This window comes from Vombatus ursinus, unplaced genomic scaffold (genome assembly GCF_900497805.2).
Source record: "Vombatus ursinus unplaced genomic scaffold, bare-nosed wombat genome assembly UNPS02011591.1, whole genome shotgun sequence".
Lineage (NCBI taxonomy): Eukaryota > Metazoa > Chordata > Mammalia > Diprotodontia > Vombatidae > Vombatus > Vombatus ursinus.
This window is the reverse complement of record NW_020951369.1, coordinates 4,463,909-4,490,588: the sequence shown is the minus strand read 5'-3', so window position 1 is coordinate 4,490,588 and position 26,680 is coordinate 4,463,909. Positions and strand designations below refer to the sequence as shown.

The following is a 26,680-nucleotide window of genomic DNA, read 5'->3' as shown; positions in this document are numbered from 1 at the left end:
AGCAAGATATTGCCTTCTTCACAGGCACTATAGCCACTCATTCCTTTCTCTGAGAATATCTCAACTTACAAAATGTTACGTCACCAGGCTGATAGCATGTCCAGGCTCATTTTACTTTTTCAAGAAGAGGGAAAGGACTCCTAGGAACTAAAACCATTACTTTGCTGTTGTTCATCAAGTGTTGTTTCAGTTTCATCTCTGACCGCAGAAGGACTTTTTAGGACAAGATGAATAGTACCACAGCTCTTACATCATAGGTTTTGTAGGTGGTAAGTAACTGTCCCACAACTGTTTAAGGCAGGTAGGACCCAGCAATCCAGGAGGATTGTAATTCTTTACAAGTCATTATAGTTTCTTCCGATGAATCTCCAACAAGAAATTCAGATCCTTTTCAGGGGTTACTTGTTTCTTGGTTTATCACATGGCATTTCTTTTTAACCACCTTCTCCTTTTCCTTTTTCCTAAACACTTTCTTCCTCTCCTCTCCTCCTGTCCCCGGCAGCCCCTCCTAATTCTCCCTCATGGGCGTTGTTTGCTTCCTCTTTCTATCTAGACTTCCTTTTCCTGCTCAAAGTTTCCCTTTTATTTACCAGAATCATATATAATCTTGTTTGCTTGTTGACCTTTACAATTTAGGGCAAGTCCCTTTTGGTTTTCTATGTATTTGATTGATTCTTATGTGTGATGAATTTATTTGTGAAAAACCTTGGTTACATATTCTAATTAAATACACTCAGTAATGAATGAACTCTCAGAAGAGATAGAGAGAAAAAGAGAGAGAGAGAGAGAGAGAGGAAACTTCTTGTTTTTAACTATAACAGGACAATTAACCTTGGTCTGATTGGAGACATGAGATTCTCTCTGTAGACTAGAAAGTACTCCGAAAGGCTTGTGGAAATTTGTAAAGAATGTACCCTTTCGTTAGGAGATGCCCTTTCCAACTCTTCTCTTATTTTTCCTGGGTAATTTTCATTTTTTCAAATCAGCTCCATTCACTGTAATGCAGGCATTTGTTGGCAGGTTAAACAAACTCTTTAATGTTTTGGCTTGACTTTCCCATATGGAATCGGAATCGGCAGGCTCTTAGACTCAATGTGGCCAGAACTTTTTTTTTCTTTTGAAATTGGCTCTGGGAAGAAAGAGTTGGCACATGGCACTCTGTGGTTGCATGGGTCAAAGTATTCAAGTTATCTTTGGTTTGGTACCATAAAGGCCTCACTTTAGTTGATATGCAAAATACAGGGCTTGAAAATTCTTTAGGTTTCATAAAAAGTCTTTGGGGAGCTTAATTAAACTATTTTACAGGCCAGTATTCACCTTCACTGGAGTGAACCACTCATTCCACATTCCATCTATATATTGTAAAGGAACACTCCAAAATATAGCCAGGACAATGAGTGCTTTTGAGAGTAGAGAAAGGTTTACCAGTAATGCTGAAACAATTGAAATTGTTTATCTTGAGACACCCCTTCTTGCCTTCACAGGAACTACTTGTCAAGTTTAAAGGCTCCTTTGCTGGAGAAACTTGTATATGAATCCTGAAAAGAAGACTGAGGATCATTAGTTTGATCTTTGTTCTTTGAGCCCTTTGCTTCTCAAGTTAAAAGAGGAAGAGTAACCCCAAACTCTACCTAGAAAATGACTGGAAACCTGCAGAGACTTGTTTGGAGTGAAACTGAATACCATAAGGAAATAGACAGTTGGTATTTCTGTTTGTTCTAATAATACTATTATATTGCCACTAAACTTTAGTTGTATGTGTGGGAAAGGCAAGATATTCACAGAAGATAGGAATTTGACCATTTCTTTGATGTTCACCATTGACATAATTTGGGCTCATTCCTCCATCTTGCACTCGTGATCTCAGATTAGCTGGGTCTCTAGAGGGTGATGTCTTCCACATGGACAATGTAACCTAATATAAGACTTATGAGTGTTTGCCTTTCTCCTAAGTAATATCTGAAGGGATTATAAGGAAGCCTTTAATGTCTGAAATTTGAGTCAAAATATCAGCAAATATCCAGTCTGACTTAATAAAAATAACTAGAGCTTTGATATAATACCCAAAGTCAGAGCCATAACTAGTTTGGGGGTAAACAGGGTTTTGTTGAAATACAGAGGTCATTGACAACACTTGTTAGTACAAGTTGTTAGTTTCAGTGGCATTGAAACTGAGCTTAGCACTCGATTAGCAAGAATAATGAGTTAATGATTTTTGTTGTTGTTATTCAGTTGTTTTTTTAATCCTGTCCAACTCTTTGTGACCCCATTTAGAGGTTTCTTGGGAAAGATAGTGGAGTGGTTTTCCATTTCCTTCTCCAGCTCATTATATAGATGAGGAAACCGAGGCAACCAGGGTTAAGTGACTTGTCCGGGATCACACAGCTAGGAAGTGTCTGAGGCCAGATTTGAACTCAGGGAGATGAGTTTTCCTGACTCTGAGCAAGGCACTCTAACCACTGAACCATCTAGCTGCCCTAATTATTTTTAATTAACTATAATTAAGATTAGTTTGAAGGAATAGAATAGTTAGATAGAAAGCTACAAGATGGTGCTTTGTGCTGCTTTGTGCCTTTAGGTTAATTCCTCCCTTATTCAGCCTCGTTTGTTACCTACCTCTCCTTTAGCAATAACTTCCCTATACTGATATCTTAGGATCTTTTCTCCTCCCAACTAAATTTATCTTAAAAAGTTAATTCGAGGGTATATTTCATTGCCACTTGTTATAATTGCCAGAATTGCTAGGTGTATATGACTCTATTTAGAGTTCATGCGACAGGACCATCTTTTAGTTAGTATTTTTTGTTGTTGGGTTGTTTCAGTCATGTCTAACTCTTTGTGACCCCATTTGGGGTTTTCTTGACAAAGATGCAGGAGTGGTTTGCCACTTCCTTCTCTAACTTATTTTACAGATAAGAAACTGAGGCGAACAGAGTTAAGTAACTTCCCTACAGTCACACAGCAAGTAAGTGTCTGAGGCCAGATTTCAACTCAGAAAGATGAGTTTTTTTGGTTCCAAGCCCAGTGCTCTATCCATTGTGCCACCTAACTGCCTACTTTAGGTAGTATAGCGTGTACTAAATGAGGTCCTTACTTATTAGCTCTGTGACCCTGAGAAAGTCACCAAAGAAGGATTTTGTATTTGATTCTCCACTTGATAGAGAGCCACTGGAGTTTATTGAGTATGGGGGTGACATGATCAGACCTGTATTTTAGGAAGAACACTTTGACAACTGAATGGACGAAGGATTGTGAGAATATAATGTAATAATATATCAAGCTTAGATTAGATGGGGCAGCTAGGTGGCACTATAGTGCATAGAAAGTTAGGCCTGAAGTAATGAAGACTCATCTTCCTGAGTTCAAATCCAGGTTCAGACACTAACTAGCTGTGTGACCCTGGGCAGGTTTGCCTCAGTTTCCTCATCTGTAAAATGAGCTGGAGAAGGAGATGGCAAACCACTTGTCAAGAAAACCCTCAATGGAGTCACGACTGAAATGACTGAACAACAGACTTAAGAAAGTATTGGACAAAGTATCGACAATGCAGATTAAACTTAAAAGTGTGCCGTGCAGACACTTTTTTCCGTCAGAGAATAGTTGTAAAACATTTACCAGCTCACCCCACCTTTCTCCTCTGCCTCTTGGGTAGGTCTACATTAGCTGTGGCCCTGCAGGTTTAGATAAGCTTCTCTGACTGAGGAAGAATTTGAGTGTCTTTTAAAATACATACAGATTGTCCCAGGATAGCTATTAAAAGCAATGTAGCAGGGCAGCTAGGTGGCGCAGTGGATAGAGCACCGGCCCTGAAGTCAGGAGGACCTGAGTTCAAATCCAGCCTCAGACCAAACACTTGACACTTACTAGCTGTGTGATCCTGGGCAAGTCACTTAACCCCAATTGCCTAAAAAAAAAAAAAAAAAAGAAAGCAATGTAGCCTAAGTGGCCAATATAATATGCTTCACGTTCCTCATTCTGCTTGCTGGTTCAAGCTATTTATGTTTTTTAAAAATTTATTTTATCTTTAATTTATGAAACGAAACAAGCATTTCCATAACATAGTATAATAAAAAAGATAATAGTGTGTGAAACTGCAAATCTATTATGTACAACTTACTATTCCTTTTAAATATATAATAGTTATCATATAAATTTCTTTTTTTTCTTTTTCTTTTTTTTTCCCTCCCCTTTCAGAGGGTTACTATTAGACACAAATAGGTATATCATTCTATACATACTTCTATTTATCAGTTTTTTCTCTGGATGCAGATAGTATCTTTTTTCATAAGTCTTTTATTTTTAATTTGTATATTTATAATAGTCAAAATGACTTAGTTGATCAAAGTAGTTTTTTAAAACATAATTTCTGTTACTTTATACAATGTTCTCTTAGTTCTGATCACTTTGCTTTTCACCATTTTGTGCAAGTCTTCCCATGTTTTTCTAAGACCATTGAGCTCATCATTTCTTATAGAATAGTAGTATTCCATCACAACCATACACCACAACTTGCACAACCATTCCTCATTTGATGGGGATCCCTGAAATTTCCAACTTTTTGCCACCACAAAGAACTGCTGTAAACATCCCATTCACATACACAGTTATAATTACTAGTTGTGAATTTCCCTCTATCTTATTTTTACTCTATTTTTCTATTTCAGCCTCTCTTTTTACCCTATCTTGGTTACCTTAGCTTATCCTCCCACCCACCCTTCCAAGAATCCCCCACAACTTCTCCCCCACCCCTCCAATAGCAATTTACACACCTCTCCAAAAGTCCTTCCCCCATCCTCTCTCTCCACTCTCCCAAATCTCAATCTACCGAACCCTCTAAAAGTCCCTCCCAAATGCTGTCCCCAAGTTTTCTTATCTCTCTATATATTCAGAAGACTTCTACGTCCTTTCAGATGTACATGTTGTTTTCTGTTCAACCCAAATGAGAGTAAGGTTCCAACATTACCAGCCCTCCACCCTGACCTTCTGTGTTAGTTCTTCCTTTCACGCCACATTTTTATAATATAATTGTTCCCTTTTACCTTTTCCTAGCCAGTTTTGTTTTTGTAGAATCACTCTATCATGCACAACTCAGTTCCAATCTTTCTTTCAAACTATCTTAGTAACGATGACAGTTTTAAGAATATTGATAACATTTTTATATATATAGTAAGTAAACAGTTTGACCTTAATGAGTGCCTTGTAGTTAGTCTTTAATAGTTTCCTTGTATTTCTTCTGGATCATTTATATCAAATTTCTCATTGAGTTCTGGTCTTTTTGTTACAAATACCTGAAAGTCTTTCAGTTCATCAAATGTCCATTTTTTTCCATTCAGGATTATACTCAACTTGGCTGGATAAGTTATTCTTGGATACAACTCCAGCTCTTTTGCTTTTTGAAGTATAATGTTCCAGGACCTATGATCTTTTAGAGTAGATGTTGCTAGGTCTTGTGAAATACTGACCATAGATTTTTTTTTTGGTTGTTGTTGTTGCTTGAAATATTTTTTTCCCTAACCAGGAAATTTTGAAACTTGGCTATGACAAATCCTCTAAGTTTTCCTCTTGGGATCTCTTTCAGGTGATGAACAGCAGGTTTTTTTGTTTTTCTATTTCTACTTTATCCTTTTGTTCTAGAACTTCAGGACAATTTTCATTAATTTCCTTTTTTTTTGTTAATTTCTTATAATATTGTATCCACATTCCTTTTTGATCATAACTTTCAGGTAGTCTGACAATTCTTATATTGTCTCTCTTTGCTAGATCAGTTGTTTTTCTAATGAGATGTTTCAGATTATTTTCTATTGTTTCTAACTTTATTATTTCTTGGTGTCTTATAACATTATTCAATTCCTCTTTCCTAATTCCATTTTTCTTTTTTTTTCTTTTTTTGTTTTTTAGGCAATTGGGGTTAAGTGACTTGCCCAAGGTCACACAGCTAGTAAGTGTCAAGTGTTTGGTCTGAGGCTGGATTTGAACTCAGGTCCTCCTGACTTCAGGGCTGGAGCTCTATTCACTGCGCCACCTAGCTGCCCTTTTTTAAAAAATTTTTTTAAATTTTTTTTTAATTTTTAGGCAATTGGGATTAAGTGACTTGCCCAGGGTAACACAGCTAGTAAGTGTCAAGTGTTTGGTCTGAGGCCGGATTTGAACTCAGGTCCTCCTGACTTCAGGGCCAGTGCTCTATCCATTGCACCATCTAGCTGCCCCCCCCAATTCCATTTTTCAAGGAGTTATTTTCTTCCTTAAGATTTTGGATCTCAGGGCAGCTAGGTGGTACAGTAGATAGAGCTCCAGCCTTGGAGTCAGGAGGACCTGAGTACAAATCCAGCCTCAGACATTTGACACTTACTAGCTATGTGACCTTGAGCAAGTCACTTAACCCTGATTGCCTCACCAAAAAGCAAAAAAAAAAAAAAAAGATTTTATATCTCTTTTTCCAATTGGTTAACTTTCTTTTCATAATTTCCTTTAATTATTATTACTTTTTTCCTCTAATTTTTCTTCAATCTTTCTTATTTGGTTTTTTGATTCCTTCTTAAATTCTTCCAAAAATTCTTTTTGGCCTTGTGACCATTTGATATTACTCTTTGGGGTAGGAGTGGCTTTTTTTACCTCACTTTCTTGCTCTGAATATGGACCCAAATCTTCTTTTACACCAAAGTAGCTATCTATGGTCAGATTCTTTTTCCTTTGCTTAATTGTTTTGCTTTATTTTGTTTTATTTTATTTTTTTTTTAGGCAATTGGGGTTAAGTGACTTGCCCAGGGTCACACAGCTAGTAAGTGTCAAGTGTTTGGTGAGGCCGGATTTGAAACTCAGGTCCTCCTGACTTCAGGGCCGGTGGTCTATCCACTGCACCATCTAGCTGCCCCCTTGCTTTATTTTATTTTTAGCACCTTATTATCATAATCCGGTTTTAATCCCGAACTGTGGGTAATGTTGCCCTAGGCCTCAGGTCCTCCTAACTGTTATTTTCTGAATTCTGTCTGGGGGCTCAACCTCAGGGACTCCTTTCCTCCAGCCATGTATGAGGTGGGACTATTTTTGGAAGTTTAAAATATTCTTGATGAGTTGAGGAGAGGAATGTATAGAAGGACAAAGGCAGAGGTGAGGGGTAAAAAGATGGACAAAGGAGGATATTTGTAGCTCGATTTAGTGAAAAGAGCACTAAACTTGGAAATAGAACACCTAGCTTCAAGTCTGGGTTCTGTTACTAATGAACTGTGTGATCTCAGACAAGTCAATTAGCTTCTCTAAGACTTTAGTCCCCTCATGCATAAAATGAGGACAATAATATCTCCCCTATCTAATGCACAGAGTTGCTATGGAGATCAAGTGAGAGAATGTACATAAAGTGTTCTGTAAACTGTAAAATGCCATATAAATGTTAGCTGTAAGTTTTCCAATTGTGCTCTGGTCTCTTCCTTTACAATAGTTTCCAGTGACCTGAACCATGAAGCAGAGTTGGAGAGGGTACTACCACCCCCCAATTATGGAAGGCCACTGTCAAAAAATGTGGCACCAAATAACAGTCAGGGATACTTGGCCAGACCTAATCTCATTTCATCTGAGGAATGGCTTCGAATTCATGGACTCAAAACCAAAAAACTGACCTTGTCCCAGATTTTATCTCAGATTGGATTTCCACATCAGGAAGGTATGGTATATGCAAATCTTACATGCCTGGCAGACTAACCATCATGTTGTGTGTCAACTTTGTGTGTGTGTGTGTGTGTGTGAACTTTTGTTCCATGCATTATAGAACCCTTTAAGTGGACAAAATACTGTCAACTTCCTGTAGTCCCAGAATTTTAGGACATGGGTGGCTTTAGCTCTTTTCCTTTCACAGCTTGGTATAGTGTGTTTTCTTTTATTCTAAATGGATTGGTTGATGCACTGATTGGGGTTTGTACTCAGGCTTGAGATGGGCCATTGTTTTCCTCAAAGAAATCTCGCAGAAGACAAAGTTGCTCCTTTCCTTACAGTCTGACTGTGTCTCAATCTTACCTAATCATTTTGTTCAGTTTTCATTATGGTCTTGGTCCCAAATCTAGCCAGATTCTGAAACCTGATATGAACAGGAGTCAATCCCAAATTTGGACAAGGTTAAGGAAAAGGACCAGGTAGAATAAGAAGGTGTCTTGAACCTGTCAAAGGACCCTAAAACTGTGCTGAATTGACCTAGGGAGCCAATTAATCAGCCTTGGTCTTGGCCAGTCTTGCTTAATATTTGAAAACTATAAAGTGGAGAATGCTTTAGGATATGGAAGGTTTATCAGGAGATAGAAAGTATATCTTTTAACCTCTGAGAGGGCTTGAAGTAGCTAGCAAACTGGTTTTATTTTTCAGAGATTTTTTGATTTTCTTTCTACTCACTTTGAGCAACAAGTCTATCCATGGGTTAAGGCACAGGCCACATCTTATATTTCATCTTGTATCCTCACACAGTCACTCATACCATATAGTTATGCACTCAGTAATGATTTGGTGAATGAATGAATTCTTGAACCACAAAGTCTAGCAGCGCTACCGTCTGGGGAGGAGGAAGAAGGAGGTCTTTTGGCTTTGAAGGTAACAGATAAATAGAAACTTATATCTTGAATTGAACTCTGCACCAATAAAATTAGATCACACAGGAAAGGTGACCTTTCAGAAATGGTGATTTCAGGTCCTGAGAAAGAGTGAGCACAGAAATGTCAGTTGAATTCAAATAAGTAATCACCATTCTTTCAAAGCTGCTGTCTGCTATAATTGTACCCTGTTGCTTCTTCTAATATGTTTAAAGCAGGAGTTTTTAACCTTTTTTGGGTCATAGATCCTTTTAGCAGTCTGGCAAAGTCTCTGGATCCTTTCTTAGATAATGTTTTTAAATGATAAGTTAAAATACATAGGATTACAAGGGAAACCAAAGGTTAGTGAAAATGAAAATGTAACTTTTTTTCCTCATCCAAGTTCATGAATCCCCTGAATCCTATCCATGGACCCCTTGATGGTTTGTGGAGCCCAGGTTAATATCATCTCTGTTTTGATGATATTCCCATGTCAGAGGAAATCTCAGGCGTGATGATAGGGTAAAGTCTCTTAAGTTTGGTACAAATCTGCATAGGTGGGGTTAGAAAGGAGGGCTTTTTAGAGGAGATGACTCCTATACTAGGCTTTGAGATAAATAGCCCTGATCAGGTACATTCTGTATCATTATAGATGGAAGGGACCATGGAAGATCACCTAACCAAGATCCTTATTCTACAAATGAGGAAACTTAAGCTAAGAGAGCTTTAGTGATTTGCCCATGGTCATAAAGGGAGTAAGTGACAGAGGTGAGATATTTTTTTTGGAGGCAGTTGGGATTAAGGGACTTGCCCAGGGTCACACAGCTAGTAAATGTTGGAGGCCATATTTAAACTCAGGTCCTCCTAACTCCAGGGCAGGTGCTCTATCCATTGTGCCACCTAGCTGCCTCCAGAGGTAAGATTTGAACCTGGCTCTTCTGACTCTAAATATATCCCTGTTTCTACTACACTACAACCCTAATTCCATTTATTTTTGGTAGAATTGGATGCCATGTATGATTGAATAACTCATTACTGAGAATATTCAATATCTTCCAAGATATCATATCCGTTAAATACCCAGTCAACAGAGTCCAACTTTCCTATAAGTACCGTCTCTTGGAATTTAAATTTGGTAGAGTTAGAAAGAATCCTTTCCATCTGAACTCACGATTGGCTTGGAAAATTGATCCATTTCTTGATAAGAAGGGTGGTTTCAGAAGAAAACAAAACCAAGCATGGCAAGACCTATATGAACTGAGAGATCATTGTGCATAGTAACAGTAATGTTGTAATGGTGGTCAACTGTGAAAGATTTGGCTACTCTGGTCAATACAGTGATCTAAGACAATTTCGAATGACTCATAATGAAAAAATGCTATTCATCTCTAGAAAGAGAACTGATGAACTTGGGAGTGCAAATTGAAGTATAATTTTCTCACTTTTTTTTTGCTTTTATTTTTGTGATTAGCCAATATGGAAATATGTTTTGCATGATTTCACATGTATAATTAATTGATATCATTCTTCTTGGCTTTTCAGTGGGTGAGGAAGGGGTGGGAAGGAGGGAGAAAATTTGTAACTCAAAATTGAAAAAAAAGAATGTTCAAAATAAAAAATAATTTTTAAAAGAATAAAGAAAGAAAAGAAAAGAATGAGATGACAACAGATGACAACCAATATGTTGCACTTGTATCCACAAAGTATTAAAAAAGAATCAGAACATTAAGTAAAAAAAGAGAAAAAAGAAAAAAAAAGGATCCTTTTTTTTTTTTTTTGCTTTTTGGTAAGGCAATTGGGGTTAAGTGACTTGCCCAAGGTCACACAGCAAGTGTCTGAGGCCAGGTTTGGACTCAGGTTCTCCTGACTCCAGGGCTGGTGCTCTATCTACTGTACCACCTAACTGCCCCAATGGATCTATTTCTTTCTTCCTCTTCCCACAACTCAAGGAATATGATGTCAAAAATTAGAAGGCAAGAGATGATTCTGTAACTCCTGAATCAGAATAAGGCCTGGAGAAGCAGTAAGAAAGAGCTCTGGCCTAGGAATTAGGAGGCCTAGATTCTAGCATGGCCTCTGCTACCAACTAGCGAAGTAAACTTGATGGGTTACAACTTCTCTGAGAATCTGTTTCTTTAACTATAAAATGAATTGGATTTTAAAATAATTGAAACTTAAAGTTTCCTTCAAGTCTATTTTTCCTCTTTTAAGAACTAGGAATTCTTTGTATGTTTAAGGCCTTGGTATAGTTTCTACCTTTTTTTTTCCCACTTAATATTTACGATAGTTCTCAATTTGAAAAAAAATTGGGTTAGATGGTTTAGTTTTCTTGAAATGTGTATTTTTTTAAAAAAGATTAATATCTACATAGACATATCAAAACCCTATTAGAATTAAAGCTTAATATTAATTTTGAAATAACTCTTTAAAAAACCTTCTTAGAATTCTGAAAGAATAAATATTTGACACTTTTGGTGATACGTTTTACAGATGAGGAAAGTCAAACTCAGAATGGTTAAGTGACTTGCCCAGGGTCACACTGCTAGTAAGATGTAATCTGAACCAAGGCTTCCTTCCTCTAAGTCTAGCACTCCATGCTGTTGTTCCCTAAGGCATAATATATATTTGAGATTAATTTTTTTCAGTCCTGAAATCCAAGTCAAAATCTGATTAACTCTTCTAAGTTAAATATAATTTCTGATTATCCATTGAAGCTTGTGCTTTAATAAGTCCAAGAAACAGTGCTAGGGGGAAGGAAATAAGCATTTATATAGCATTTACTATGTGCCAAGCACTTTTTTTTTTTTAAAGTATCTCATCTGAGTTTCACAACAACCCTGAGGGGATTGCTATTATTATCCTACTTAAATAGTTGAGAAAATTGAGTCAAACACAGTTTAAGTGACTTAAGTGGGATGTATGGACCATTTAGGAAGACTAGCACCTCTGATGTAAGGACTTGCTTAGCTTTTTTTGGGGCTGCTCATCCACCTATGGTGTTCATCTGATTCATCTAACTCTCACCTGTGGCACCAAGAAGTTGTAGCATGCACAGTGGCCACACTCCGGTAAATTGTCTCCCAGATGGGCTAATGCAGGTTGAGGGTAACCATGTCTACCCCAAGTATGAGAAGACTTTTCCTGGAGGAATGGATGGATGAGAACAATTTGTTCCAACAGCCACGATGGTGGCTGAAGCAGGCACTGTGGAATGCTTAGAGCTTGGTCAGACATCAAAGATGCCAAGGTCATCCACTGCATCCCAGGCCATTGGCAGTCATTCTGACCTTTGTCCTGCCACTGGATGATGACTCTGGAGGAGAGAGTGAGGCTGACAATTTTGTGCAACTCTGTCTCATGGAAATCCAATTCATGCACAAATCAAGACATCACCCCCATGATGTCATTGGTCCTCTTTGAAAATGAAGGACAAAGGGCAGCTAGATGGTGCAATGGATAGAGCACTGGCCCTGGATTCAGGAGGACCTGAGTTCAAATCAGGCCTCAGACATATAACACTTACTATCTGTGTGACCCTGGGCAAGTCACTTAATCCTGATTTCCTAGCCAAAAGAAAGAAGGAAAGAAAGAAAGAAAGAAAGAAAGAAAGAAAGAAAGAAAGAAAGAAGGAAAATGAAGGACAGACAAGTGACTTGCCCAGGATCACACAGCTGGTAGGCATCTGCGGCCAGATGTGAACTCAGATCTTCCTGACTTCAGGCCCAGCCCTCTACCCACTGTGTTGCCTAGCTGCCTGAAGAGAATGATCATTTGTAAAACATAAGGGTTAGATTAGATTGTCCTTTACTTGAGAATTCTATGATTTTAAATCAAGAAATTACCTATATTTATCACTTACGTACACAAAAAATTACAAGTATCAAAAATGGTTACATTTATATGCACCCTTGAGGCGTATTATTATTATTTAGGACAGAGTATAAGACATCATTGATTGACATCACTGAGGTTGTTGTCTAAACTGTGACAGAGGAAAAAAGTTAAAAAAGAAGAAAAAATAGTAATTTACCCCAATTTGTGTTTTTCTTAAAAATACAGATTATGTATCTTCAATAGGGAAAACTGTGGCTTCCCGATATGCAAATGGTCTGTTTTGTCGATTCTGTAAAGCAGAAGATGGCACAGTTTACAGGGTAAATGAGTCTATCACATTGTATTGTCTTTCATTAAGCGATGATAAGGTTTGGGGAATGGGATGGTGAGATAGGATATAGATGAACAAACACAAAAGCCAACCTGAGATTTTTTTCAAAGATTTTCTTTGAATAGTTTAATACATTTATGTTTGATACAGTGATTAATAATGTATTTCATATCTCACATAAAGATTATTGCTGTTTAGTCATTTCAATTGTGTCTGACTCTCTGTGACCTCATTTGGGGTTTTCTTGGCAAAGATACTGGAGCAGTTTGCCATTTCCTTCTCCAGCTCATTTTACAAATGAGGAAACTGAGGCAAACTGGGTTAAGTGACTTATCCAAGGTCACACAACTAGTAAGTGTCTGAGGCAGAATTCAGACTTGGTGCTCTGCTGACTGTTAAGTCCTATCCTTTTTATACAACATCATGCTTCCTCTGATTTAGTGGGTAACTTCACCAGTATTCCCACAGCAAAGGAGACTCTTAAGCATCTTGAATAGGAAGTGCTTCTTTGGGTTTTTTTTTTTGTTCAGTCTTGTCTGACTCTTTGTGATCCCATTTGGGGTTTTCTTGGCAAAGATACTGAATTGGTTTCACATTTCCTTCTCCTCATTTTACAGAAGAGGAAACTGAGGCAAATAGGGTTAAGTGACTTGCCCAGGGTCACACAGCTGGTAAGTATCTGAGGTCGGATTTAAACTTAAGTCTTCCTGATTCCAGGCCCATTACTTTATCTATTGCACCACATGAAGATGCAGATGCCCTATCAGAGAACTATGAGTAAAGAATTTGACCAAAGGCTCAAATCCTTGCGTATCAACATTAACTTTACCTTGAAAAAGACTGTAAAACAGGGATATAGGCCTTAACTGAAAGCCAGGGCAGGCAAATCTTGTTGGTGAAGAGTGAGGCTTCAAGTCAAGGAAGGGACAATAGCATATCATAAACCTATCATGAGCCAGGTTTTTTTTTTTATCATTTCCCTAGAGTACTTTAGGATAGCTGAGAGTGTTCCCATATTTAAATCTCTTATAATTTAGTTAAAAGAAAGTACTGGATTTCTTATTTCTACATTGAGGGCATTGCACAGAATTCCATCCTCTCTCTCTGTCCCTTGCCCCCCACCAGAATCATAAAATTTAGAGCCAGAAGCCTAATTCTCTCATACTGTAGGTGAGGAAACTAAGGCTTAATTAACTTGTCCCAGGGTCACTCAGATAACAAATGTCAGAGTCAGAATTTGAACCCAGATCCTTTGACTCTTGTGGTACAGTGGAGAGAGAGCTCTAGGCATGGAATCAGAGGACCTGGGTTTGAAATCTGGTTCTGCCACTTTCCACCTATATGACATTGAAACTTATATGGTCCCTATGGCCACAGTTTCCTCATCTCTAAAATGAAGAGATTGGATTAGATGAACTTTGAGGGCCCTTCCAAATTTAAGGCTGTGATAGCACTTTCCTCTGACCACATTGCTTCTCTTTGTCTCTACCAAAAAAAAAAAAGAATAGATATTGGGGCATAAAAATATGTATTTAAAAATAGGTACTTGACACCTGGCATACTTCAGTTTCCTAAGATACTACACAATTGCATGTGATCTAAGCTCTGTACATAACAGTGGTCTTTATGTTCAAATATATAGATATCTATCAACTATATACTATGGCACAAACAGCCTAGGATTTGCAGATAGAAGACCTAAGTTTGAATTCTGATTATTTATTACATGTGTGACCCTGGGCAAATTGTTTCACCTTGCTAGGCCTCAGTTTCCCCAACTATAAAATGAAGGGGATGGATTAAAGGTCTCTAAGGTCCCTTTTAGCTCTAAATGCTATGATTCAATTGAATTAAATTTTGTTCAACAGCCATTTGTTAATTTTAGAGCACGGCAATGTGCTAGGCTAGTGAAGGCAAAAGCGAAATATCCTTTGCTCTCAAGAATGTTATATTTGATGAAGAGAATAAAACATGGATGCAAAGTCATCTGAGGGGTCGGGGTACAGACGGCCCTCATAACTGTGTGTGGGGTGGGGGAAGATCAGGAAAGACCTCCCATAAGAGGTGGTACTAAGTAGAATCTTGAGAGTACCCAGGGATTTCAAGAGGTAAAGGAAAGGAGGGAGAATATGCTAGGTATGGGAAACAGCCTGGGCAAAGGAATGGAGGTGGGGGAAATAGAATGTTATGTACCAGAAATGGCCAGTAGGTCAGCTTGGCTGGAATGTAGGAGTGAGTGAGACATGGAATGTGAGATCAGTCCAGAAGGGTACATTGGAATCAGATTGTGGTGGGTTTTAACTGAGAAACAAAGGGCCATTTTCTCCTTTTCAGGGGAAAGGAAAGGAAATAATTTCTTACTGTTTGCAATTGCAATCCTTGGAAATTCCAAATATAAATGGGTTTACATATTGCCTAGAGGCAGTAAAGGGCTGCTGATCCTAGTTAGTTATAGCTCCTATGAAGGATATATGATGTCATAACTGTAAAAAAAAATCAAGAAACTTTATAATGGTGAAACTTTGGTTGGAAACGTGGAAGATTGGAGAGAAAGACTAAAGTGCTTCTGGCCATGAGTGCTGAGTAGCTATGGCACCATGGCTAATAAATCTGGGAAGAAATATTTGTGAATTTCAGAACATTCAGAGCATTTGGTTACATGTTTAGGAGCATTTTGTATGAGAATCTCACAATCTGCTTTACTAGGGTCTCTCCTCTTTTCCACTGAATTTTTTGAGAGTGGTCAAGTGTTCTTATCTAAAGATAACCCTAGAATCATGTATATAAACAAATCTTATAAAAGCATTTTTAAAAGGTACACAAAAATCTTGAATATGAACAAACTAGCTTTCTCCTTGTAGGCTGAATTACGACCTGAGTGGACCTTTTCAAGAATTTTCCAATTGAAAAATTGAGAAGGAATGGATTATTATCAGCCTTGGTTGACATCTCTTTTCATAAATCAATCAGACCTGATAGACTAGGCAAGTGGAATTGACCAGATTTAATTCTCTCCTATAGTCTCTAATAGTTTATTGACTTTAAAAATTCACTATGAAAAATGGAAACATTTTGAGATTACGTGAGATACTCAGAGCATTATTTGTCCAGATCCTAGCTCTCACACTGTATCATTTGACAGACATTTCATTTTTCTAAGCCTCAGTTTCCTTATCTGTAAGATTGACATTACAATATCTATGAGATTTACCTCTATTTTGAACCTTTGTAATCCTTCAAGTGATATATAGACATGAATTCTTCTTATTTATTGTTTGACTTAGGTGAAGCTCTTCCACTGATAGGGACGATGGGACAATAACTCCTGTCTACTAATCCTAAGATTCCAGAATTTACCTTGATAATGGTATCTCTTTGTGGTTTCTTTTTTTGTGTAAAGCTAATAGCAAAAACTGAGTTCATCTGTCCATTTATGAAGCATTTAAATGATGCTGCGGAATGCCTCCAAAAGAGGATGAATTGGTTGACCAGTGGAAGCCGGCAAATTTTTGGCGTAATCTTGGACAAATGTATCACCATAGTGCTAGATTTTGGTTCTCTGGATGAGGAGGAATTTAGTCTTTGCCAAGATGCTCTTGTAATGGTCATTGAGGAACAGGTGGCTCATCTGACGAGATTTAACCTCATACGGTAAGTTGATTCCAAAATAATAAATAATCTGGAGGTAGAATTCACACATGCATTTTAGTGAAGATATCTAATAAGGTAATAATAAATAACAAGAACAACAACAACAATAAATGCCTGCCAAATTAAACTGAATTGAAGATATGGGTCAACTAAAAGGCAATGGAGAGATACATGGTGAGTGAGTAGTCTGCCAATAGATAGCTAGTGGAAGACTATACTTGAGAATGAAAGATGCATCAGGTAGAAATATGAAAAAAAGGATATAAGTTGGTCACATAAGAAGAATAAAAGATAAGAAATACAGAGCTGTCATATTCTATTAGTATACACATTGTACCAAGAGATGTAGAGGAAAGTCCTCTACGTACTAAGTGGACCTCTTGTGGAAGACCGATGGTGAGACATGGACAAGAGTTGCATGAAGGTTTGGATGGGTTGCAATCAGCACCCCTGGAAGAGTTACCCACAATAATGAGCTATTAGAGTTTAGAAGGACTTAATTAGGATCATAGAACTTCAGAGTTTGAAGGGACCTTATCTCACCCATCTCTACTTTTCTCTCTTCCCTGACTTTTTCCCGTCCATATACATGCATATTCAATTTTCCTTCATCCTAAAAAGACCAAAAACAAAATCCCTCTTTCCTGAACTTTTCGAATACACTCAGCAACATATTCTTGAAAAATTAGTGCGAGCTAATATGCCTTTAGTGGAGCTGTGGGTTAGTCCAATCGTTCTGGGAAGCAATTTGGAACTATAGCCAGTCACTAAACTGTATATACCCTTTGACCCAATCATACATCTACTAGGCATATTGTCCAAAGAAGTAAAAGACAGAGGGAAATTACCTACATGTACAAAATTATGTATAGCAATACTTTTATTATAGCAAAGATCTGGAAACCCATTAATTAGGGAAATAGCTGTACAATTTATGATATATGTATATAATATATAATGTAAGAATATTGCCTAATAAGAACTTCTTTCCTTCCTTCCTTCTTTTCCTTTCTCACAAAGAGGTAAAATATGGTGAAAGCACTTTGAGCTGTATTTCTTAATATCCTGCTAGTTCACAAAGCTGATTGAATGACTGCTAAACCACCATCCAATGTGATTTTCCTCCCCCAGAGCTGCTCAGATCATGACCAAGTGGCAGTGTGAATCTGTCTTTGCCGGTGAGGAATTCATAAACTCTGCTATTAGGTGGATTAAGGAACTGGTGTGCAAGTCTCCTGTGGCTCATAATAGTGCCATCAATGCTCTGCATGAAGCTCAAAGAGATAACTCAGTAAGTGTGTATGCATGGCTGGCCCTCAAACAAATTATGAAACAGGTAGAGTTTTTCTTTAGAGCCTCACCTTATGATACCTGCATGATGCTACAGATGGTCTAAGATCCCTGCCTTCAATCATAAACCTAATCCTCTGGCCTTTTTCCTTTCTTGACATCTTTATGAAAGTTTTCCATACTTCTATCCTATTCCTTCCTTTAGGACCCCTACTTTCTAAGATGATATCTAACTCATAAGATATGCTAATCCATGTTTTATATCTTAATCCATATTATAGTGTTCATAGTATCCGAGATTTAGAGCTAAAGGAACTTTGGAGGCAATTGAGTCTGTAACTCGCATTTTACAGATGAGGAAATTGAGGCATAAGAAGTTAAATGACTGTCCCAAGGTCACCTAACAAGCATCTGAGGGCAGTTTTTGAAACTAGGTTTTTCTAACTCCAAGTCCCCTGCCTTGTTCTCTAGCCCATACTGCCTCTCCAGTTGTGTGTGTTAAAGCCCCCTCTGTACCTATCTCCCTCCCCAGATTGTACTTGCAGGTTGAGTCCCCTACAGGACTGTCTAACGTAATTTGTATAGCTCTTAGGTAAAATCACTTTGATCTTTGTGAGCCTTGGTTTCCTCATCTGTAAAATGAACATAGCACTTTTATTGCATATCTTAAAAGGTTGTTGTGAGAAAAGTGTTTTGTTAAACCTTAAGGCAGCACATAAATGTGTTGTTATTATTAATAATACATATTTAAAAGTAGTAAATTATGCTTTTATCGTATGTCTTCTAAATCAAGGGTAAATTTGGACTAACGTGATTTCATGGGTCATTGGATAAATGTGTGTATGCTTATCTATAGGTACCCACATTTTCTTTCTAAGATTCTCAAATTATTTATCCTAGTACCTGCTAATTTTGTGGTCCCCAACATTTGTGGCAGCCCTTCCCTTTTTGCTTTAATTTATTTGATTTTTTGAGTTCCCCTTTATTAGCATAAATTTCTGGCAAAGGAGATAGAGGCAAGCTATGGGAATTTGGTGAGAATGCATAAATAAGGGGGGGGGGAACCACGATAACGACAAATTTAAGGGCAATAAGTGATTAAATTTGCCTTGAAAATTATCCGAGTGATTACATGATACTAGCAAATGTGGATCATTCACAAAGAATGTTCCTGTCTATCTCTTATATAGGAGTGGCTCTCAAGAAAGACCAACTGGCACCACTGAAGCACAACATCTTTATCTAAGCCTCCTTGATTTAGTTGTAATCAAAATAAGAGTTGTAGGAAGGAATAAGGGAATGCTCCAAGAGTTTGTGGGGTTTTTTTTCCATCCAAGAGATCACATTTCTTCAGTCCTCTCCCTCCTTATCCAAATCTTGAGCAAGTTTCAAAGTTACTAATGTAGCTAAAATATCATTTGCATAGATAAAGTTTATTTGTATCTGGATTTTTTTAAAAACAAAAATGTTTATATCTTTTATTTTTATATCATCTGTTATTAAATATATCCCTTCCTCATTTCCTTCTCAGAGAGTCTTATAACAAAAAATTAAAAAGTGATAAAAATGTTCTACAAAACTAACCACTATTGAAAAAGTCAGATGTTGCATCCAGTGTTCCATACACATAGGTCCTCATTTCTTCCAAAGAACAGGTTGTGTTTTGTTTGGTTTCTTCTTTCTTGTGGTTCCTCCTATTGGTTCTAATTCTTCTTATATGACAATGTGAAAATATGTTTCATAGGAAAGTATATGTAGAGCCTATATCTGGTTGTGTACCGTCTTGGGGAGGAAGGGAGGAGGGAGGGGGAGAAAATTTAAAACTCAAAAGCTTATGGAAGTGATTGTTGAAAACTAAAAATAAATAAATTAATTAAAAATTAAAAATTAATTAATTAATTAAATTAACATTTAAAAAATTGATGTCAAAATAAATAAATTAATAGATAAAAATTAAATAAATTAATAGATAAAAATAAAAAAAGAACAAGTTGTGAGGAGGATAATGTCTTCACATATTTCTTATTTGGGGTCAGGCTTAATCATTATAATTTTTCAAAATTCAGTTCCAAGTGTCTCTGGATTCATCATATTCATCATTTTTTTTTCAGCCAGAGACAAGTTTTATCAAAGATCCACCATATTGGCCAGATTCTTAAGGAATCTGAACATTTGTGAGCTGTTGGTTAGGTTCTTAAGGAATCTGAGCTTTATTCATCATTTCTGACAGTTAACTAATATTTTATTATATTCCTTGTGCTGAGATTTATTTAACCATTTCCCAGTTCATGGACATCTTCTTTGCTGCCATAAATATTTAGGCATATATGAGGCTTTTCTTTTTCTTACTGATTTCCTTGGAGTATATGCCTAGCAGTGAAATCTCTGGGTCAAAGAGTAATTCTTTTTACATAATTTGCATAATAAAAAATAGCTAGTTGGCACAGTGGAGAGAGCACTGGACTGGAGTCAGGAAGACCTGAGTTCAGATCTTGCCTCAGATATTTACTAAGCTGTGTGACTCCTGGCCAATCACTTAACTTCTTTCTTCCTCAGTTTCTACATTTCTAACTTACCTGTCAGGGTTTTTGTGAGGGTAAAATGACACAATATTTGTAAAGCACTTTGCTAACCTTAAGTTGCTATACAAATACTATTGTTATTAATAATTTCAAATTTCTTCCCAGAGTTGTTGAACCAATTTATGGTTTCTCCAATAATGCCATTATTGTGACTATCTTTCCATAATCCCTCATTGATCATTCTTATTTATTGTCATCTTTGCCAATTTGCCAAGCATGAGGTGGAACTTTGGGAATTGTTCTGACTTCATTTTTCTTTTTATTAGTGATTTGGAACAGTCTTTCACATGGGTATTAGTAGTTTGCATTAGTCTTTTGGAAACTGTTTTTCATATTCTGTGAACATTTGTTTATTGGGTAATGACTTTTTGTCTTCTATAGTTTTACTAGTTGTCTCTATTTTAGATATCAGAACCTTATTGATTTTTTGTTTTAATTAAGAGAAATCCAGACCTGTCACAGGGTGAGGCTAATCTATAAATGTTGGTAATGTAAAAACAAAACTCATCAATAACCTTTAAAATATATAAAAATGAAGGGATATAGAAGTGGAAAAAAGGGATCTTTAAAAAAAATCTCATCAAAATATTTGATGCAAAGATTTTCTTCCAGATGAATGTTTCTCTTCTTATCCTTGTTACCTTAATTTTATTCAATCAGAAGCTTTAAAATTCCATAGAATTGAAATAATTGATTTTGGCTTTTATAATTACCTGTATCGTTTGTTTTCCCTAGCCATGGCTATGAAGAGAATATGATCAGCTTTTCTTATCATTTTTATGGCATGATCTTTCATATTCAGGTCATATAACCATTTTGAATTTGTTGTGGTATGTGGCTTAAGGTACTGATCTAAACCTAATTTGTGCTAGACTGTTTTCCATTTTTCCTAGTAATTCTTATCAAACATGGAATTCTTTCCTAGGTAATTTATATTATCAAACATTGGGCTATTGAGTTTAATTATTTCTGACCCTTCCTTGTCTAATTTGTTTCATTGATAGACTTTTCTCTTTTTCATGCAGTACCAAATAGTTTTTCTGATTACTATATTGTAAGTTGGGGTTTGAAAGGGCTATTATCCCATAATTGTTACCTTTTCATTATTTCTCTTTATTGTCTAGACACATTGTTCTTTCAAATTAATTTTATTGCTTATATTGTATAGCACTGTAAAATATTTCTTTGACAGTATTTAATAGACTAAATCTGTAAATTAATTTTGGTGCAATTGTCATTTTTATCATTGACATGGCTCAGCTATGTGTACTGAATTTCCCACCAGTTATAGAAACTGTTCTTTACTTCTTTAATGAGTACTTTGTGATTATACCTAAACAGGCATTGAGTATGCTTTTGCAGATTGATGCCCAGATATTTTATGCATTTTTTAGTTACATTGAAAAATGTAGAATTTTTATATATAAACCTGATTATCCCTATTGCTAATTTCTTTGGGGATAAAATCCTCCAATTTGTAGGAACCAAGATAGTTAAAAAGAGTCAATACTGTCTTAGGTCCTGAGAACTGATGAGCAATTTTAACTTGAAATTATATGCTCTACCTAGATAGAGGAGTGAATGTGTTTGGGTTTTCACGATAGTTAACAGCCTCTGTGAGACAGATGGAGTAGTCAAGTCTCCAGCAATGAAGACTGAATTAAGAGCAATAACTGAGAGTGTTTCTGTAAGAATAGACTGGTTGGTACTGTCTGTGTGCTTTATCTCATTACAACTAATAATGATTCTTGAACCTTAGTGAACACTCTTAACAAATGACATCACAGTAGTTCATGAACAAGTTAAGAGAGTAATCTGCAAAACAGCATGAAGTGCCTTGATTTGAGGTGTTCCAGAAACGTGAGACAATAATGGCGTACATACACACATATATATATGTATGTGCATATATTTGTGTACATATCTATCTATCTATCTTATCTATCTATCTATCTTAGAGGAGTCCGTTATGCTGTGCATAGAGTACTAAACTTTCTGTCATGAAGATTTGGATTCAAATCTGCCTTTGATACATACTATGTGACCATGGCCAAGGCACTTAGCCTTTCTAAATCTTTTTTTAAAATTTTTTAAAATTTTTCTTCTTTTTAGGCAATTGGGGTTAAGTGACTTGCCCAAGGTCACACAGCCAGTAAGTGTCAAGTGTTTGGTCTGAGGTCGGATCTGAACTCAGTTCCTCCAGACTTCAGGGCCAGTGCTCTATCCACTGCACCACCTAGCTGCCCCTAGCCTTTCTAAATCTTAAACACCTCTCTCAAACTTTTTTTTTTAAACTAAGATGGGTAACTTAGGTAGGAGTTGACATGGGAACCTTCCACCACAAAATTACAAATTCCTGACATACATTAGGTGTTAGGTAATGAGCATAAGGTTAAAAAAATGATTTGACCATTGGCCTGAAGGAGCTGACATTTTACTGGTTGGGGATGAGGTGGGGCGGGGACATGGGCATAGATAAGTAAGTAAGATAAAGTATAGGGAGTAGAGTAAGTGCAGAGAAGAGGTTGAGTTAAAGTACTCCAGGAAAATTCAAGGAGGAGAGAATAGTTTCATTTGCGACACCAGGAAAGACTACATGGTGAAGGTGGCACCCAAACTGGGTCATGAAGGAAAATAAGAAAATCCATTCTAAGCATGAGGAACACCTTGTGGGATTGCATGGAGGAAGGCAATAATGTGTCAAATTCATAGAAGAGCTAGCAGTTCAGTTTGGTTGTGTGGAGTGTGTGAACAGGAGCATAATGTGAAGAGAGTACAGAGTACAGATATAAAGTAAATGCAAGGTGATCCAATGACGGAGGGCATTAGCAGCTGGGGGGTCATAAAAAGCTTCCTGTAAAAGATGCCTCTTGAGTTTAGTCTTAAAAGAAATGGTGAATTCTCTAAAGAAAAGGTAAGGAGAGAGTGCATTCCAGGCATGGTAGATGGCCTGTGTAAAGGCATATAAAATGGGACATGAACAGCTGAATTTGAGGAACATCAAGGCTAGTTTAGACTGCTGAGTACAGGAAGGGGAAGTAATATAAAGTGAGGCTGGAAAGGCAAATTTGGGTCAGATTGAAAAGGGCTTTAAATGTCAAAGAGCAGAGTTTATATTTTATCCTAGAGGCAACGGGGAGATGCTGAAGTTTTTTTTTCTCCACCTAATAACAAATATATTTATTGCTTACAGGTTTTCAATGGAATTTAAATTAGATGAGTTCCTAGGTAGTTTATATCCATCTCTTTTATTTATTTTTTGAGAAATATTTTTATTTAATTTGTTAACTATTTCCCAATTGTATGTAATTTTTTATTCTTTTAAAATTTATTTATTTGTTTTTAGTTTTCAACATTCACTTCTATAAGATTTTGAGTTCTAAATTTTCTCCCCCTCTGTACCCTTCCTCCTCCCCAAATTGGCATGCAATCTGATATAGGCTATACATATATATTCATATTAAACATATTTTCACATTAGTCATGTTGTAAAGAAGAATCAGAACCAAAGGGAAAAACCACAAGAAAGAAGAAACAAAGACAAACAAACAAAAAAGAGAGAAAATAGTATGCTTTGATCTGCATTTAGACTCCCTAGTTCTCTCTGTATGAGGATAGCATTGAGGTTTTTTGAGTAAGGAAGTGGCATGGTTAGACTTATGCTTAAGGAAAATTACTTCGGCAGCTGTATGGAAGATGGTTTGGAATAGGGAGAAATTTGAGGTAGATTAGTTAGAAGGACATTGTAATAGTCTGGGTCAAAGGTTCTCATGCCCCGAAATTAGGTGGTGGCTGTGTGAGGGGAGAAATGGGATAGATGTGAGAGTTATGAAGGTCAAACAATAAGACTTAGAAAATGACTGGAGTGAAGAACAATGAGTTTAGAATAATTCTAAAATTATGAACCTGGGAGATTGGAGGAATAGTGGGGCTCTTTACAGAAATAGAGAATTTTGGAAGAGGAGTGAGTTTTTTTTAAATTTAATTTTAAAGTTTTTATTTTAAGATTATTTTTCATTTACTATAAAGACAATTTATAATGTTCATTTAAAAATTTTTTGAGTCACAAATTTTTCTCTCTCCCTCCCTCCTCTTGTCCCTCCTTCTCTCTTCTCCCTCTCTCCCTAAAACAATAAGCAATTTTATATAGGTTACATATGTGTAGTCATGTAAAACATATTTCCATATTAGTCATGTTGTGACAGAAGAAACAGATCAAAAGGAAAATAAAACAAAAAAAATGAAGTGAAAGTAGTATGCTTCAATCTGCATTCAGACTCTATCAGTTCTTTTTCTGGATGTGGGTAGCATTTTCCATCATGAGCCGTTTGTAATTGTCTTGGATCAAGTCTATCATAGCTGATCATCCCATAATATTGTTACAGTGTACAATGTTCTCCTGCTTCTGCTCACTTTACTCTGCATCAGTTCATGTAAGTCTTTCCAGGTTTTTCTGAAATCCACCTGCTGATCATTTCTTATAGCACAATAGTATTCCATCACATTCATATACCACAACTTGTTCAGCCATTCCCCAATTGATGGGCATCCAAGAAGGGTGAGTTTTGAGGGATAGATAATGAGTTCTGTTCTGAAAATGTTGAGACATCTATGGGGCATCCATTTTGAAATGCCATATAGTCAGTTGGTGGTATAGGACTAGAACCTAGGAGGAAGACTAGGGCTGGCTATGTAGCTCTAGGAGTCATCTGCATAAACTATAAATAAATATAATACTATTTACTATAAGTAAATATAATAAATAAACCCAGGGGAGCTGATGACATCACCAAGTGAAAGAATATATAGGGAGAAGAAAAGAGGATCCAGGACAGACTTCTGGGGGTGCAACTTCATTTAGGGGGCATTATCTGGATGATGAGTGAACAGTGAAACCAAGGAGTGATTAGTTAGGAAAAGAATCAGGAGAATATTATGACAAAAACCCAGAGAAGAGAGTATTCAAGAGGAGAGGGTGGTCAGTAGTGTCAGATGCTACAGAGGACAAGAAGGATGTGACGATCAGACTTAGCAATTAAAAGGTCCTCAGGAATTTTGAAGTGAGCAGTTTTAGTTGAGTGATGAGGTCAGAAGCCAGATTTCAAAGGACTGAAAAGAGCAAAAGAGAAGATGTAGAGAAAATAAGCATAGATAACTCTTTCTAGAACTTTGGCTGAGAAGAGCAAGAGAAATACAGGATGATAGTTAATAATAATAGCTAATCTTTATATGGTATTTATTATGTGCCAGGCACTTTACAGTTATTATGTGATTTGATTCTCATAACAACCCCATGAAGTAGGTGCTATTATTATCCCTATTTTACAGATGAGGAAACTGAGGCAAATGGCAGTTAAGTGACTTGTTCATGGTCACACAGCTAGTAGATGTCTAAGGCAGGATTTGAACTCAGGTCTTCCTGAATCCAGGCCCAACCCTCTCTCCACTGGACCACCTAGTTGCCTAGAATGACAGGATGGTAGAGTCTAGTGAAGATTTTTTTAAGGATTAGGGAGACTTGGTTACATTTGAAAGTAATGGGAAAAGAACCAGTAGAAAGAGAAAGATTGAAGGTTAGAGAAGGAAAGGGAGATACTAGAAGGGCAATTTTCTTGGGGATAGAATCTAGGGTACGTGTAGAAGGTTTGGTCTCAGAGAGAAGGACAACCTCCTTATCAGAGATTGGAGTAAAGCAGAAGAGAGTAGGAAAGATTGTCAGAGGTTTTGAGATTGAAGAGAAGCAGAGGGAGCTCATAGAAAATGGCCTCTATTTTCTCAGCAAAGTATGAGGTGAGGTCCTCATTTGAAAGAGTAAGGGCAGAGAGAGGTTTGGGAAGTTTGAAGGAAGAAGTGGTTTGAAACAGCCTCTGTAGGTAGTGGGACAGAAAAATCAGTTGCTGCAGGAAGGTTTCGCTTGAGGTTATATAATGTACATTTGGAATAATTCAGGCATCTCAATTATATGACGTCCTCTGGCTTGGTTCAGTGGTGTGTGAACAGGACTGTTGGAGTCAGTCAAATGGTGGGGAGTAAACCATGCTTGGGACTTGTCTCGTGTTCTGACCTGAACCTGACTCAGGTCAATACCTTGATTGTTCCATAGAAACAAATTGATACATTCTCAAGTCATTCAACAGGTAACAAAAGATTTACTTAGCCATAGCTAAGAAGGATCTTCAACAAGTTTAAGCGCTGAGGAGTTGATTTAGTTGAGAGAGGCTCTCTTGCCTCTGAGTTGCCCCTTGCGGTCCACCAGCCAAATATTAGAAAGTGTCCCAAGCTCCTTGTGGCTGTTTTGTACTCAGGTGACCAGGAAGTGCTTTCAGGAAGTGACCATTAGTGCCCCAAGCCAAGTCATCACTACAAGTAGTCGCAGTCAACTCTTGGGTGCTTGGGTTGTGGATTTTTTCCTTAGACTGTATTAAAACTATCCTGGAGACATT

At 37.0% G+C, this 26,680-nt stretch overlaps 1 protein-coding gene across 1 annotated transcript in view; it reads left to right on the top strand.

Moving 5' to 3' along the window:
• The first annotated feature begins 1,638 nt into the window (after window positions 1-1,638).
• The window catches only part of VWA3B (von Willebrand factor A domain containing 3B), a 202,179-nt gene continuing 177,137 nt past the window's right edge, over window positions 1,639-26,680 (top strand). The window contains exons 1-5 of the mRNA XM_027856651.1: window positions 1,639-1,699; window positions 7,436-7,657; window positions 12,609-12,703; window positions 16,115-16,365; window positions 17,497-17,656. Of these exons, the coding sequence (XP_027712452.1) occupies window positions 1,639-1,699; window positions 7,436-7,657; window positions 12,609-12,703; window positions 16,115-16,365; window positions 17,497-17,656 (789 nt within the window). The remainder of the gene's footprint in view (window positions 1,700-7,435; window positions 7,658-12,608; window positions 12,704-16,114; window positions 16,366-17,496; window positions 17,657-26,680) is intronic.